Consider the following 13,228-nt stretch of genomic DNA (forward strand, 5'->3'; position numbering starts at 1 on the left):
TTCACGCCGTGCGACAACTGTCCTTCGCTCTCTATGAGTTGCAGAGAGTTCGCGCAGTGGGACACCTATCTATCGCTCTCCTCGAGGTGTACGACTTCTATCCTTCGCTTTCCTCGAGGTGTAGAGAGTTCGCGTAGTGGGATCACCATCCTTCGCTCTCTATGAGGTGTAGAGAGTTCGCGCAGTGGGACACCCATCATTCCTTCTCTTTGGGTTATACAGGGTTCGCGCAGTGCGACAACCATTCTTCGCTCTCTTTGATGGATACAGACTTCGCGCCATGCAACAACCCCGTCTGCTCTACGTGACTTTTTGGCGATTTCCCCCGATTTTGGTGAATTTCTGCGATTTTTTGGGTACCTCTGATCTTCTTGGGGACCGTTATCGCTTCTGAGAACGTGCTACTTCTCCTTGATACCGTGTAGTACGCATATCAGGTTCTCTAAGCTGATTACTGCGTATGCAGCAATCTTGTGGGGGCGGGATGAACTAGGCTGAGCGGTGCAGGTATGTGCGTTTAGCTAACTATGGCGACCGTATGAAGCTGCGATCTTCTACATGATGAGGTACCGGTGGAATGGCCGCTCTCTCCAGTACTCACAAAACATTAGCGAATGCGACGAAGATGTCGCGCAGTATGACATACGATCTCACGTGGACTCGGGAGACGGCGTGCAGAGCCACGAGCAGCGGGCTCTCGGATCACGCAACCGCGCAAGCTCATGATGCATTGCGCCTGTCTGGCCACACGCTTCAACATGAATGGCTAGGTACGCGGGCCAAGGCAGCGGTAAGCATTCAATTGAGGAGCAAGGATGGCAACATCAGCGGTGGACAGCGATATAGCTTGCCGGCCTCACATTTCCTTGACCTCTTCATCCCGCCGTCTTCCTTGCTTTCTATCTACCATTCAAGCAAGAACGAAACCCAGCCATGGCTCCCATCGCAGTCGAGGAACCACCCGTGTCCAATGTGTATCATGCCAAAAACGGGCTCAAAACCTCCACTCCCCCTCTTATCACGCGGCCGATTCCCTACTCCGGTAGCCTCGATGAATACGAGTCGTTCAACGTGACCAACGTCATCGGCAAGGAGTTCCCCAAGCTACAGATCAGCGACATCTTGCACGACGACGCCAAGATCCGAGATCTAGCGGTGCTTGGTGAGTTTCAACGTGTTGTCATCCCGGGATGTGTTGCACTCGGCTGACTGGAGGAACAGTATCACAGCGCGGTGTCGTCTTTTTCCGCAATCAGGACCTCAAGATCGAGGACCAGAAGATCCTGGGTCAGAAGTTGGGAGAGTTGACTGGCAAGCCTGCTACATCGACGGTGAGTAACAGCAGAGAACATGTTTCAAACAATCGTTGACATGTCATGGCAGTTCCACCGTCATCCACTGCACAACTCCCAGCGAGGTCTTGCCGTCGATGAGCATGGAAAAGTAGACGATGATGTCTCCGTCCTTGACTCCACCGTTTGACTCTCCTCACACCATCTATACATCTTCTCCGCCGCTAACATCTCCCAGCAAATGCGCAAGCACTACGACGAATCCGGCCGCTACGCACCCGCAAGCAAGCTCCTAGCCTCAGAAGGCTGGCACGCAGAGTAGTTCATCTCATCCCCTCCCACAACCCCAAACTAACACCCACCCCAGCATAACCTTCGAACGCGTCCCCTCCGACTACGCCATCCTCAAACTCACCCTCCTCCCGCACGACGGAGGCGGCGACACGCTCTGGGCCAGCGGCTACGAAGCCTACGACCGCCTCTCGCCACCCTTCCAGCAGCTCGCCGAAAAGCTAACAGCCACGCACCACCAAGCCGAATTCAACCGCACAGCAGCAAAATACAACCTCACCCTGCTTGACAGCAAGCGCGGCAGCCCGGAGAACCACGGGCTGGATTTCACCGCTTCGCACCCCGTTATCCGCACGAATCCCGTCACTGGGTGGAAGAGTCTTTTTGGCGCGGGGCTGCAGGTGCGCGATGGGTGGATTGATGGCGTTGCGCCGCGGGAGAGCGAGATGCTCAAGGCGTACTTTTTGGATACGATTGCGCAGAATCATGATTTGCAGGTGCGCTTTCGCTGGGCCAAGGGGGATGTGGCGATTTGGGACAAGTGAGTTTCGTTCTCACTATACGCCGTAAGGGATGACAAGCTGACGTGTTGTTTCTTCCTCTAGCCGATCTGTCTTCCACACGTGGACCAAGTACGACTTCCTGTCAACTCTGTACTAGGATACCATGCTGACGAAATGCAACAGTGACTACGTGGGCAATCGACAAGGGAATCGAGTCGTCTCCATTGGCGAACGCCCATATTACGACCCCAACTCGACGGGCAGAAGGGAGGCGCTTCACAACGCGGACAACGCGAGGGGTTGAAAATGACACGCTTGCCAAATTGGAGAGAAGACTGGAGCAGTCCGGAGATCTCTTTTCCCTGCCTAGTATACATAGCGCGATCGCCAACCGATGAAGATCCATACGCCAGCTCCATTGCCTTTCAACTCCAATGCCTACGTGAAACTCGTAAACCATTCGTGCCACATCCCTTCAGAGTAAGTAAGAGACGTCCATCAACTCCCAACCCCACCTCCATGCTCCCTAACCTCCGCCTTGTCCAACTTCGGCACCTCGCGATTCAGCAGCGCTCTGAGTTCCGGCGAAATCACCCTTTCTTTCTCCGGCTCCTCGCCCTCAGGCACAACAGAACTCCCAGGTTGGCCGGCACTCTGCTCGCGACCGCTGGTAACTGCCCCACCCGGGGCACCACTCGACCTCCTCTGCGTACCCGCGATGATGGACCCAAGGGTACCGGCTCGAGGCCCTGCAGCAGCAGTACCGGACGAAGAAGACTGAGAACTGACTCTCGGTCTACCATCCGCACCGGGCTTCGATGTATCCGGCGGCATAGGGAGTCTCTGCCTTACGTTCGCAGGCGCAGGAAACGCAGCCTTGCGATCGACCGCCTCGACCATGCGCCTGAACCGCCCAAACAGCGCCTCGGCCCGCACCAACGTGCTCATCAAATCAATCGTGCCCGACAACTCATTCACATATTTGAGCACTTCATCAAAGCCCTTCAAATGCCCGATAATCACCTCGCGATGCTTCTCAAGCACCGCCATGGCGATGAAGATGTGGAAATCGGCGGACAGGTAGTCCGTCCACAGGGCCTCCCAGAGGCGCAGGATGTGCTCAAAGTCGAACTCGCGCTTGAACCAGACGAGCAGCATGCGGAAGAAGAAGAAGAAGTTGGTGCTGTCGAGGCGGCGCAGGTGCTCGTAGAGCGCGGGGTCGAGGAGTTGGCAGAGTTGGTCGAGGGTGAGGAGTTGCAGGCGCATGCCGGACTGGTCGCGGAGGAAGTTGCGCTCCATGCGCTGCATGAAGTTTGTGAAGGCCCAGAAGGCGACTGCGTCGTCTTGCTCGATGGCGTAGATGGGGGCTAGCAGGTCGGACATGCCTTGTACGTAGCCCAGGTCGCGGTTGTATTCGTTGTAGGTGAGGAGCATGTCTTTCATCTGCTCTAGGTGGACGTTGGTGCCGCTTTCGGCGAAGGGGGAGTCGGGGTCGGGATGGGGAATGTCTTCGCCGGCGAAGATGGGGAGGTGGCGGTCGGTGCGGTGGACGTCTTTTTCTACAGCGTGCGTTGCGTGGTCAGTTAATGGGCATCATCAGCAGTATGGACACTGGATGTGTTGGGGAGGTTTGGCTTACCTATTCGCATGCGCTGCTCTTTCCACCATTCGCGCTCTTCCAGCGTGCCTTGCTCGTCCACCATCCGCTCCCACCACGCGCCTTTCAGGCGGATGTATTCGTCTCGCAGGCTGTTCATCTTGGCGTGTCGTTCATCCTTGGTGCTTTGCCAGTCGTAGACTCCCAACAAAAACAGCCACGCCTCTTTCCGCACGCCGTCATCAGCTAATCCTCCATGGAAGATTCGCTCCTTGACCTCATCCGGCGTCTTCTCTAACCGGCCCAGTCGCGTGTTGAAATACCCATTCCACTCCTGCTGCGTCACCGGCTTCCTCCTATCGGTAAGACTCATCGCCTCGGCATCGAGAAGTTCAAACTGCCCAACCTCGGAGTCTTCCATCTCCAGTAAATCCTTCGCGGTCCAAATACGTTGATTGCGTTCGCGCTCGGACTGCTCCGCGATGCCCATCGCCCATCTAGCGAGATACAAGCGCGCAGAGTCGAACTCGTCACTAACGGTCTGCACCTGCGGATTTCGCATCAACGCTCGAACATGCGACGGCACGTTCTTGTTCTCGGCGACCGCCTGCGCCGTGCGGCGTGTGAAGGTGGTGACTTGGCTCATTTTCTCCAGGAAACTCCATCGCGCCTGCTTCAAAGCCGTCCCGACGGGATCCGCCTGTCCATCCTTATTCTTTCCCGCAGCAGCCTTATCGTCCTTGTTTTTCCCCTCTAGCACATTCTTCACGTGCTGCGGCGTCGGCTTCCCGCCACTCGCAAAAGACAGTTTGTCCGCATCGCTCGGGTCAATGAGGTAAATGTTGGGCTCTTGCGTGCTCCTCTCCGCCGTGACGTACGCCTTCAACCACCGGATGATTTCATCTCCGCCCCAGAATACGCCTCCGTGCTGGCCCGCGATGTCGAACGTCTCTCTTTGCAACTTTTTGCGCTGCTGAATCGTCGACTGACACTCGGAGTCGTGGAAGAAGAGGGGCGGGAAGCTGCTGCCGTGGCGGGTGTTGATGATAATGCTGCCGAACCACCAGCCTGAGCTTGGAGGGCGGACGGTGATGCTGTAGATCTCGCTCAGCGGGACGGCGAAGGCGGAGGCGCCGAGGGAGGAAGAGGAGTGTTCCGTCGTAATGGGCGGAGCGGGGACGAGTGGGGAGTGTGTGGGGGGAGAGTCGGATTCGGCGAGCTCGACTTTGGTGTAGATGTCCTTAGATTCGACCAAGTTGCCCTCGGGCGTCCAAGACAGTAAGAGGCTGTGCTTTTCCGATGATTTGTCTTTACTGCTTCCCGGACTCGAGAGTGATCCTGTGCCGGGCTTCTGCTGGACCAAAGCGATGTAGCCGGCGACATTGTCTTTGGCGGACGGCGTAGGGTGGAGGTAGACCTTGCTCTTGGTGTACAGCAGTTTAACGCCTTTGCCCGTCCGAGTGTGTTTTATGGTGCTGTACCCGCCCTCCTCATCGTCACTCAAGTCGTAGAAGCTTGCGGTTGGCGATGGAGGGCTCGGAGGGTCGGCGAACGCATCTTGCACTGCGCTTGGGATGGGTGGCATGGTGAGGAGCGGTGATGATGGTAAGGGCGCTGTTGAGCAGGCGAGAATATTATGGATTATGGATTTGGATTTGTTAGGAGGATCAATCCATGTTGTGTCGTACGTGCGTAGTCATCTCGTGATACTAGAGGTATAGAGCATGCAAGGCGAGGTGTAGTACGCGGTCGGTATGGCGGGGTGTGGCGGTGCATGACGTCCGCCTCGATCGTCAGTCACCAAGCAATCAGGCACCCGTTGCCCGCATTCGATGTGCTTCTAGACAATGCACAAGCCTCAAAGTACCCTTGCTTTATGAAAGCCGCGATTCCAATACTTTACTCTCCACCACTTAACTTCCCTCCAAATCGTCTAGGAGCAAACCGCAAGACATCGCCTTCTTTGGCGCCTCAGGCACGATTCAGGCTGACAATGCTGACTCCCCAGAAAGCTTAAAACCCACGCTAGTCCCAAAAAACCATATCGAGAACTGGCTTGCCCGTGAGAGCTTCTCGACGACAACGAAACGCGCCTTCGATTGGACAAGGTCGCTAGAGAACAGTTGATCAAAGGTCATCGCCCGGATGTAATCAATTTCCACTGCCCAAACTCCGTCAAGCTGTTATATCTTGGCTTCGAGTACAAATCAGAGCGTAAGCGAAGCCATCTCATATCCTTTCTCTCTTCAATCCGCATCCGATCGGACTTCGTCAGTATGGCTGCTCTGATTCGGGATACGCCGTTTGGCCAGCTTGTTCGCTGTCTCTCTCGTAATTCCAGTTTCTTGTATCCCGACGAGATCGACTCGAGATTGCGGTCGAAGTTTCTCCACTCCGACACCCGTTCAGATAACGATCAACCACCTCGACAGCCGGAGAAGGACAGCCATGCCACCGAGTCGAACGATCCGCATGTCTTCTTGGTAGGATGGTACGACGCAGATGACCCAGAGGTATTCACCCGCCGATTCGAACCACAGCGAAAACTAACCGACACCGCCAAAGAACCCCCAAAACTGGCCGCAGTCCCTCAAATTCCTCACCGCCCTGCAGATCAACCTCCTCAACTTCGCAATCTACATCGCCAGCTCCATCTACGTCCCCGGCGAACCCGACATCACCCACGACTTCCACGTCAGCCGCACGGTCGCAACGCTCGGTCTCTCCCTCTACACCATCGGATACGGCCTGGGTCCCATGCTATGGTCGCCGCTCTCCGAAGTGCCGCAAGTCGGACGTCGCGACATCTACTTCTGGACGCTGCTGGTGTACATTCTGCTACAAGTGCCGACGGGCTTCGCGGTGGATGTGGGCATGCTGCTCGTGTTTCGCGTCCTGACGGGGTTCTTCGGCAGTCCGGCGTTGGCGACGGGTGGGGGCACGATTGCGGATCTGTACGACCCTGCTCGCTCCGCATACGGGCTTGTTCTTCTCGGATTCTTTGGCGTACTTGGTCCGGTGTTTGGACCTATTGTCGGTGGCTTCGTGGCGCCGGCAAAGGGGTGGCGATGGGAGATTTGGGTGGTGACGTGGCTCGCATCGGCCGTGCTCATCATGCTTTTCTTCCTGCTTCCGGAAACGAGCGCGGCCAATATCCTGCATAGGCGCGCGAAGAGAATCCGTCGAGCCACTGGCCACGAGCGCTTCAGAAGCCAAAGCGAGATCGACACGGCGCACTATGCGTGGCGGGACCACGCGAATGTACTCGGGACGGCGTTCTCGCTGACGTTTTCTGAGCCAATCCTCTTCTTCCTGGATCTGTATACGGCGTTGTTGTACGGCGTGTTGTTCACGTGGTTCGAATCCTTCCCATTGGTGAGTGGCGCCCCCCTCGTTGATTCAACCATGGCAGCATCACTAACCTTACCAACAATCTGCGCATCCAGGTCTTCGGAGACATCTACCACTTCTCCAGCGGCGCCCAAGGCCTCGCCTTCCTCGGCATCTTCGTCGGCGGCATCATCACCCTCCCCTGCTTCCTGCTCTGGATCAAGCACGGCCTCATCCCGCGCTTCACCAGCCCAACCTTCAAACCCGAGACCGTGCTGCTGCCCACCTTCTTCGGCGCAGCCACTCTCCCCCTCTCGTTGTTTTGGTACGGTTGGACCGCGCGAGAAAACATCCCCTGGATCGTGCCGATCATTGGCAGCGCCTTCTTCACCGTCAGCATTATTACGCTCTTCTTTCCCGTGCTCAACTACCTGGGCATGGCGTATCCCCATCACGTCGCATCGGTGTTTGCCGGAAATGCGCTCTTTCGGGCTACGTTTGGGGCTAGCTTTCCTCTTTTCGTAAGTGCTTGTCGGATGTTGTGGACGTGTAGTATGCACATTGAGGCTGATGTTGATGACTGCAGGCAAGACAGCTTTTCGAGAAGCTTGGAATAGGGTATGTCCCTAGTCCATGCTTGATGATGCAAAGCGACGCTGACTGCTTGCCGTCTATTAGTGGTGGCAACTCGCTTCTGGGTGGAATCTCGGTGGGCTTCATGGTTCTTCCGTTTGTGTTCTATCGTGTGAGTGGTGCAGCTGTACCCATCATCAGCGCCTTCTTATTAATGCACAGCCAGCACGGATCGAGACTTCGGCAGATGAGCAGGAGAGCGAAACACGATGAGTAGGCGTAACGAGTAACTGTGTGCGTAACTTCATTTCGGTGTCGGGGTACCAATAGGTAGCTTCTTCAGAACAAGTCAGACCTGCTGGGCCCTCTGCCGCCGTTCTGCACATGCTCACGGCATGCACGAACTGTTTCGACATACGGCTGAGGGATGCTACCGATACGCTCCCCCAGATCCATAGGAAGACCCACCGCCCTGCGGCTGATAGCCAGCATTCGCGGGGCTGCCTGACCTGCCTCCACCAGTACCAGCACCAGCACCACTGCCCCATAACCTCGCCTTCAGTCTGTCCTGCGCAGTCCCTCCACCACTGCTCGACGGCGGGGTAGGATCGAAAGACGGCCGACTAGGCGCCTGCTGCGATTGCATACTCTGATACGAGCCCGCGCGCTGCGAAGGCAAGGGCCGCGCTTGTGCGGGGGGAGGAGCGAGATTGCCACCTGAAGAATAACTAGTCGGCGCTGCAGGCTGTCGGCGCACACTGCGCAGACTCTGGGGTTGCAGTGGGCCCGCACCGGCGCCTTGCTGGGCTGGGGGATCCCACAAGTCGCTCAAGCTGCTTCGCTGGCTGGTCGAGACTTGGCTTTGCTGTTGCACGCTGGCCATGGCGGGGCGGGCGGCGCCGGTGGCGGCGTTGAAGTAGCCGGATGCGGCTTGCATATATGGCTGGGGCGTGAGGGTTCGTCTGCTTTCGTTGGGGTCTGGCGGGAGCCATGGTGGAAAGGGCCGGCCTTTCTCCGTGTAGTATGCTCGGAGCACTCGGGTGATGTGAGAGTCGTCTTCCGTGTCGCCGTCTTCTTCGTTAGAGAGGAGCGTGCGCCGGATTTGCTTGTAGTGGGTGGTTGTTTGCGTGAGCAAATTGCCCAAGTACGAGGACACCTTCTCCGACATGTTGTCGTCGGTGTGTGAAATTCGAAGCTGATGATGCCGCCGTTCCAAGGCAACCAAGTCCGGCAAGAAATCACCAAAACGCAGACCCTCCAATCGCTTGATACCCCTCCGTGACAACCGGCGTCGCAGTATTGGGCATAAACTTCCACACGACGCTCAAAAAGTGCAACACGAGCGGGTCGATGGGCAGCAGTCGGGCAAAGTGCAGCAGAATCATATACCCCCAGAGCAGTTCCACGGGCGGCCAGTGAGGTTCCCAAGCCGTCTGATCTGCTGTCGCGTTGTAGGTCGCGGTGAAGCCGCCGTCTGCCCGTTGCTCGAAATGTAACATGTGTCGAGCGGGGCGAGAGGAGGCGGGGTGTGGATGGGGCCGCGAGGTGGGAGGGTGGAAGTGGGAGGTTGCGGCCTGACGGCGTCTGGAGGGCTGGACTTAGCGTGGGCGGGATGGATTTATGTATTGCCGAGAAGCACGTGAAGATGAGATGAGGGCGTCACATTCGAGCGGTTTACCAACAACCCCAACATGGATGGCAATGGCTAAAAGGACACAAGTAACGTGGCTGAGAATTATTCCATTGCGGCATTCTGTACGGATTTTTGCACCTCTCCTCAGCCCCATAGAGAACTACTACCACGCCCCTCCTTCCCAGCACTCGAGCGCCTCCAATTTGTCCCACTCACTCCTGCGCACATGCTCATTTCTTGTCACGCTGGCCGTAAGCCTTGGTGGCGTAGTCACCACCGTGCACGATCAGATCCTGTGGCCTGTAGTCGTGCTTGCCGCTGAAGTAGGATTCGAGGATGGCCTTGGTGCCGGCGGCATAACGCTCCTGGGCGTCGATGGACGTGCCGGACATGTGCGGCACCATGGCGTTCCCGCCGCCCCATGGGTTCTTTGCGTAGCGGAGCGGGTGATCCTTGGGGGCCGGCTGAGGGAACCACACGTCACCGCCGTAGCCGCGGAGATGGCCGCTCTTGAGCGCCTCGGCCACGTCCTCCTTGACGACAATGGCGCCACGGGCGGTGTTGACGAGCCATGAGCCTGTAAAAGGCGTTAGCGGTGCATGAATGAAGTGAGTCTCGTGAGGACTATCAACATACCCTTCTTCATCTTGCTGATGAGGTCCTTGTTGAACAGACCGCGAGTCTTCTCGTGGAGCGGACAGTTGATGGTGACGATGTCACACTGAGACAACATGTCCTCCAAGCTGTCGACGCGGCGGCAGCCAATCTCCTGCTCCACCTCCTTGGAGAGGGGCTGGTAGTCGAAGTAGAGCAGTTCCTTGCAGTCAAAGGGCTTCAGCCTGCGCAGGACACGCTCACCAATGCGGCCGACGGCGACGGTGCCCACGACCTTGTTCTCGAGATCGTACTCGTTCTTGGCCGCCTCGGCGACGTTCCAGTCACCGCGCTCGATCATTTCGTGCGCTGGCACGAAGTTGCGGACGAGGGTCAGGATGGTCATGAGCACGTGCTCGGCAACGGAGACAACGTTCGATCCGGTGACCTCGGCGACGGTGATGCCGCCATTGGTCTTGTTGGCGGCGTTGAGGTCGACGTGGTCAGAACCAATACCAGCGGTGATGGCAATCTTGAGGTTCTTGGCCTTGGCCAGACGCTCAGCGGTGAGGTAGCCGGGATGGAAGCTGTGGAGGGTCAGTGACTGCGCGGGGTGTTTAGACGAGTTCGCAGTGGGCTTACGGAGTGGTGATGATGACTTCGGCGTCAACAAGCTCCTGATCGAACTTGCTGTTCTCGCCCTCCTTGTCGGAGGTGGTGATGAGGGTGTGGCCCTTGTCCTCCAACCACTTGCGGATACCAAGCTCGTTCTCGGTCGTGCCTAGAAGGCGGGGCTCTTGCTGAGCATGTTCACCACCCTGAGAAGCTGCAAGTCAGACGGCCGTTGCCATTGAAGCTCGACACGGAGCGACGGGAGCGCGACATACGTCGTAGAGCACGAGCAGGACCTTGCCCTGTCGAGAAGAAGAAGCGGTTAGCGTCCTCACCCCACCAAGTCCAGCTCCGGGGGCGATGCGCTGGGAGAGCAAAGAGCTCGCCGGGCGGGCGAGACGGAGAGCAGAGCGTGCAAGTACCATTGTGAAGAAGTGGTGATGAGAAATTTGGGGATGATGGAGCGGCGGTGACGGAGAAGAAGAAAAGAGGCGCTGGGTTTAAGTGCCCTGAGATGGTCGAAAGCTCCGGAGAGAGGAAGCTCTGGCCCTTTGCCTGGCCGACGCAGCAACCGATTAGCCTTTCCCCCTTCCATCCAGCCGACGCCCGCCGCCGCTATTTGCGGGGATTCCACGTACCGATGAGGAAGTGATTTGTATTTGGGGCGAAACTCCACCAAAAACAGGCGGGATTGGATGGGAGGCGTGTGTGATGATGGAGGTTTGACAGAGCTGCGGGCAATCTTTCCACCTCCAGCCAAGGTATTTATTCTCGCAGAGCTGGTGAGGAGCTACAAGCAGCTACCGCCGCCGTGTTCTATTCCGCTCGTCGCCATCTCGACCCCACCGTTTACGTAGCCATTACACGAGTGCAGCGGAATTCCGCCCAAGCACTTCCGTCATCGTGCCGCACACCTTCCCCACCGCGACTGTGCGCCCTCCGTCTCTGCAGGCCTGGACCTTTGCGCATCTCCGCGGCAGACCTGCCGTTTTCCATCCAGACTCTAGACTCGCCGTGTCTTTCGTTTCATGTGCTGCGGGCCATTGGACGGAATCGCCTTCCTAATCCAGCCCAATCCGTTCTGCTTGTTCTCCCATCTCCGAGGATTCTCCGCTTGCAGCACTGCTTCCCGATATCGAATACCGCGAAATATCTCTCCACTCAAATGACAGCCGTGTCGCAGGAAATGTCTAGATTCTGGAGCTGTGCCAATTTGGTCGCTCCGCCCTGCTAGCCCCATTGATCTTGCTTCTGCCTCGCTAGTCTACCTATACCGTCTTCTCTTGATCGGAAGGCAACGGAGCCTTCTTGGACTTCGTGGCTTCTCGAATACCCAACGTCCTACACCCCCGTCCCCTTCGCGGCGACATTGCGGATGTTCAGCCACTGCATTTTGGCTGAGTGTACGCTGGCTCAAGGCTGGGATGCCCAAAGGGACAAGTTGTGACCTACGGTCTCCCTGTACGATCGTTGATCATCACCACATGGAACTCACCCGGTTGTAGCACACGTGAGAGACTGCACATCAGCTGCAAGTATTCGATACACCGTCCGCCACATGAACCGCCCTTCCGGAACTCCCGCCAGGCTGATGCAAGTCAGCTGTCGCAAGGCTAACAGTAGGCAGCCCATCTCCCACCGCACTCGCGCATTAAAGTTGTGGGTATCGCATCGGAACACAACGGCTGGACCGAAGATCTGCTGCGTGAATACAAGAACAGTCATCCAGGCTGTCAGCAGCACCGGGCTGTGCAAACCACGCCTCGACGAAAATGTAGACTAAATACTCCATTTTGAGTAGCTAGCTGCTCAATTATGATGAGCTAAATTGCTATTTCCAGCGAACAAAGACGATCAATTGCCGGCCTTCCGTCGTTGTCCGCCACGCTGATTCGCTCGGAACGCGGCCGGGGGCATGCGAGGGCGACATCATCTCGCAGCGACAAACGTGGCGGCGCTGCGAGTGTCCATGATCCCCGGATAGGTTCCGTTAATAGGGCACGCAGGCTGACTACATCCTCCCTCGTGGCTGCGTCCAAATACACAGTATGCATTGCATCGCCTTGGAGGAAGGATATATAGCTGCAGCCTTCCGTGTGCTTCATGTTCTGACACCAGCCTCATCTCACTGCGACACTTGCCCACTCCTCATCCTCACCCAACTCAACAACCAAACAACCCATTTCTATCCCAACTCTCGAAAGCATAAGATCCAGTCATCTTTTCCTTTGCACCTTCAGGCATCAGCGACGCTTTTCCAGCGTTCGCCTTTTCGTATTTCTTATTCTTCATCATCACCATCTCTCGCTTTTCGTATCTCCTCTTCCAAACAAACTTATCAGAAACACAATCAACCATGGGTCGCGGCGGCTACAACAAGAGCGCATTTCAACCCAGCACCTCAGCATCTCCATCCAGTCCCCTACCCTCACAAACCGCATCGAAGAGCATCAGGTCCACCAGCCCCGCCCGAAGCGGTGACGACAGTGGCCGAGGCGGCTACAACTAGTCTCCTCGTGCTCGACAACGAACACCAAACTTCTCGGCCCCTTCTCTGGTAGAAGGGGACTTTCCCTTGCATTATGAGAGGCGGTTTTACTTTCGATCACGACCTATCGGGCTGCGGTGTTTTCGAGCGAGGTGGAGTTTACATGATTTCAACTACGATGATGTTCAGCGACACAAGCATTTCTCGGCGCGCAGCAGGTTACGGTGGTGCGCATTTCTGGAGCGGATAGATGGGCTTGTATGCATTTCCAGGGTCTGAGAGATGGAGCTATCTGCATCGCAGGAATCTGTTGTT

The 13,228-nt window shown here is 56.8% G+C and overlaps 6 protein-coding genes across 6 annotated transcripts; 3 read left to right on the forward strand and 3 right to left on the reverse strand.

Annotated features, from left to right (window-relative positions):
- Positions 1 to 573: 573 nt before the first annotated feature.
- Positions 574 to 2,421, forward strand: BDY17DRAFT_305705 (uncharacterized protein). The gene is made up of 7 exons (XM_033734903.1): positions 574 to 1,162; positions 1,222 to 1,331; positions 1,384 to 1,476; positions 1,531 to 1,610; positions 1,660 to 2,124; positions 2,189 to 2,215; positions 2,270 to 2,421. Exons 1-7 carry the CDS (start codon positions 934 to 936, stop codon positions 2,388 to 2,390), a joined length of 1,125 nt encoding a protein of 374 aa, XP_033585293.1. The 5' UTR covers positions 574 to 933; the 3' UTR covers positions 2,391 to 2,421.
- BDY17DRAFT_305707 (rab-GTPase-TBC domain-containing protein) lies at positions 2,422 to 5,400 on the reverse strand. Its single transcript, XM_033734904.1, has 2 exons — positions 3,726 to 5,400; positions 2,422 to 3,645 (listed from the first exon to the last, which is right to left on the reverse strand). Exons 1-2 carry the CDS (start codon positions 5,266 to 5,268, stop codon positions 2,585 to 2,587), a joined length of 2,604 nt encoding a protein of 867 aa, XP_033585294.1. The 5' UTR covers positions 5,269 to 5,400; the 3' UTR covers positions 2,422 to 2,584.
- Positions 5,401 to 5,959: 559 nt separating this feature from the next.
- Positions 5,960 to 7,863, forward strand: BDY17DRAFT_328248 (major facilitator superfamily domain-containing protein; the record flags this gene model as incomplete). Its single annotated transcript, XM_033737815.1, has 6 exons — positions 5,960 to 6,196; positions 6,249 to 7,058; positions 7,130 to 7,534; positions 7,600 to 7,631; positions 7,692 to 7,758; positions 7,813 to 7,863. The coding sequence occupies 6 exons, from the start codon at positions 5,960 to 5,962 to the stop codon at positions 7,861 to 7,863; spliced, it is 1,602 nt and encodes a 533-aa protein (XP_033585295.1).
- Positions 7,769 to 9,205, reverse strand: BDY17DRAFT_58272 (Sec1-binding region of Mso1-domain-containing protein). Its single transcript, XM_033738524.1, has one exon. It carries the CDS (start codon positions 8,752 to 8,754, stop codon positions 8,017 to 8,019), a length of 738 nt encoding a protein of 245 aa, XP_033585296.1. The 5' UTR covers positions 8,755 to 9,205; the 3' UTR covers positions 7,769 to 8,016.
- Positions 9,204 to 11,229, reverse strand: BDY17DRAFT_58039 (formate dehydrogenase). Its single transcript, XM_033738523.1, has 6 exons — positions 11,064 to 11,229; positions 10,848 to 10,974; positions 10,701 to 10,727; positions 10,456 to 10,631; positions 9,856 to 10,400; positions 9,204 to 9,796 (listed from the first exon to the last, which is right to left on the reverse strand). The coding sequence occupies exons 2-6, from the start codon at positions 10,848 to 10,850 to the stop codon at positions 9,450 to 9,452; spliced, it is 1,098 nt and encodes a 365-aa protein (XP_033585297.1). The 5' UTR covers positions 10,851 to 10,974; positions 11,064 to 11,229; the 3' UTR covers positions 9,204 to 9,449.
- A 1,172-nt stretch (positions 11,230 to 12,401) lies between these two features.
- On the forward strand, positions 12,402 to 13,197 carry BDY17DRAFT_58366 (uncharacterized protein). The gene has a single exon (XM_033738525.1). The coding sequence runs from the start codon at positions 12,474 to 12,476 to the stop codon at positions 12,984 to 12,986; it is 513 nt and encodes a 170-aa protein (XP_033585298.1). The 5' UTR covers positions 12,402 to 12,473; the 3' UTR covers positions 12,987 to 13,197.
- Positions 13,198 to 13,228: the final 31 nt, after the last annotated feature.

This window comes from Neohortaea acidophila (assembly GCF_010093505.1).
Source record: "Neohortaea acidophila strain CBS 113389 unplaced genomic scaffold BDY17scaffold_13, whole genome shotgun sequence".
NCBI classification, from domain to species: Eukaryota; Fungi; Ascomycota; class Dothideomycetes; order Mycosphaerellales; family Teratosphaeriaceae; genus Neohortaea; species Neohortaea acidophila.

What these genes read in the sequence shown, in the direction of transcription:
- BDY17DRAFT_305707 (XM_033734904.1), bottom strand. Translation starts at nt 5,268, where the DNA reads ATGCCACCCATCCCAAGCGCAGTGCAAGATGCGTTCGCCGACCCTCCG. An exon ending in AGAGCAGCGCATGCGAATAG is followed by an intron (nt 3,646 to 3,725) that starts GTAAGCCAAACC and finishes CGCACGCTGTAG; the next exon opens with AAAAAGACGTCCACCGCACC.
- BDY17DRAFT_58366 (XM_033738525.1), top strand. Translation starts at nt 12,474, where the DNA reads ATGCATTGCATCGCCTTGGAGGAAGGATATATAGCTGCAGCCTTCCGT.
- BDY17DRAFT_58272 (XM_033738524.1), bottom strand. Translation starts at nt 8,754, where the DNA reads ATGTCGGAGAAGGTGTCCTCGTACTTGGGCAATTTGCTCACGCAAACA.
- BDY17DRAFT_305705 (XM_033734903.1), top strand. Translation starts at nt 934, where the DNA reads ATGGCTCCCATCGCAGTCGAGGAACCACCCGTGTCCAATGTGTATCAT. An exon ending in TCTCCGTCCTTGACTCCACC is followed by an intron (nt 1,477 to 1,530) that starts GTTTGACTCTCC and finishes AACATCTCCCAG; the next exon opens with CAAATGCGCAAGCACTACGA. An exon ending in GTCTTCCACACGTGGACCAA is followed by an intron (nt 2,216 to 2,269) that starts GTACGACTTCCT and finishes GAAATGCAACAG; the next exon opens with TGACTACGTGGGCAATCGAC.
- BDY17DRAFT_58039 (XM_033738523.1), bottom strand. An exon ending in GAAGTCATCATCACCACTCC is followed by an intron (nt 10,401 to 10,455) that starts GTAAGCCCACTG and finishes GACCCTCCACAG; the next exon opens with CTTCCATCCCGGCTACCTCA. An exon ending in CATCAGCAAGATGAAGAAGG is followed by an intron (nt 9,797 to 9,855) that starts GTATGTTGATAG and finishes CGCCTTTTACAG; the next exon opens with GCTCATGGCTCGTCAACACC.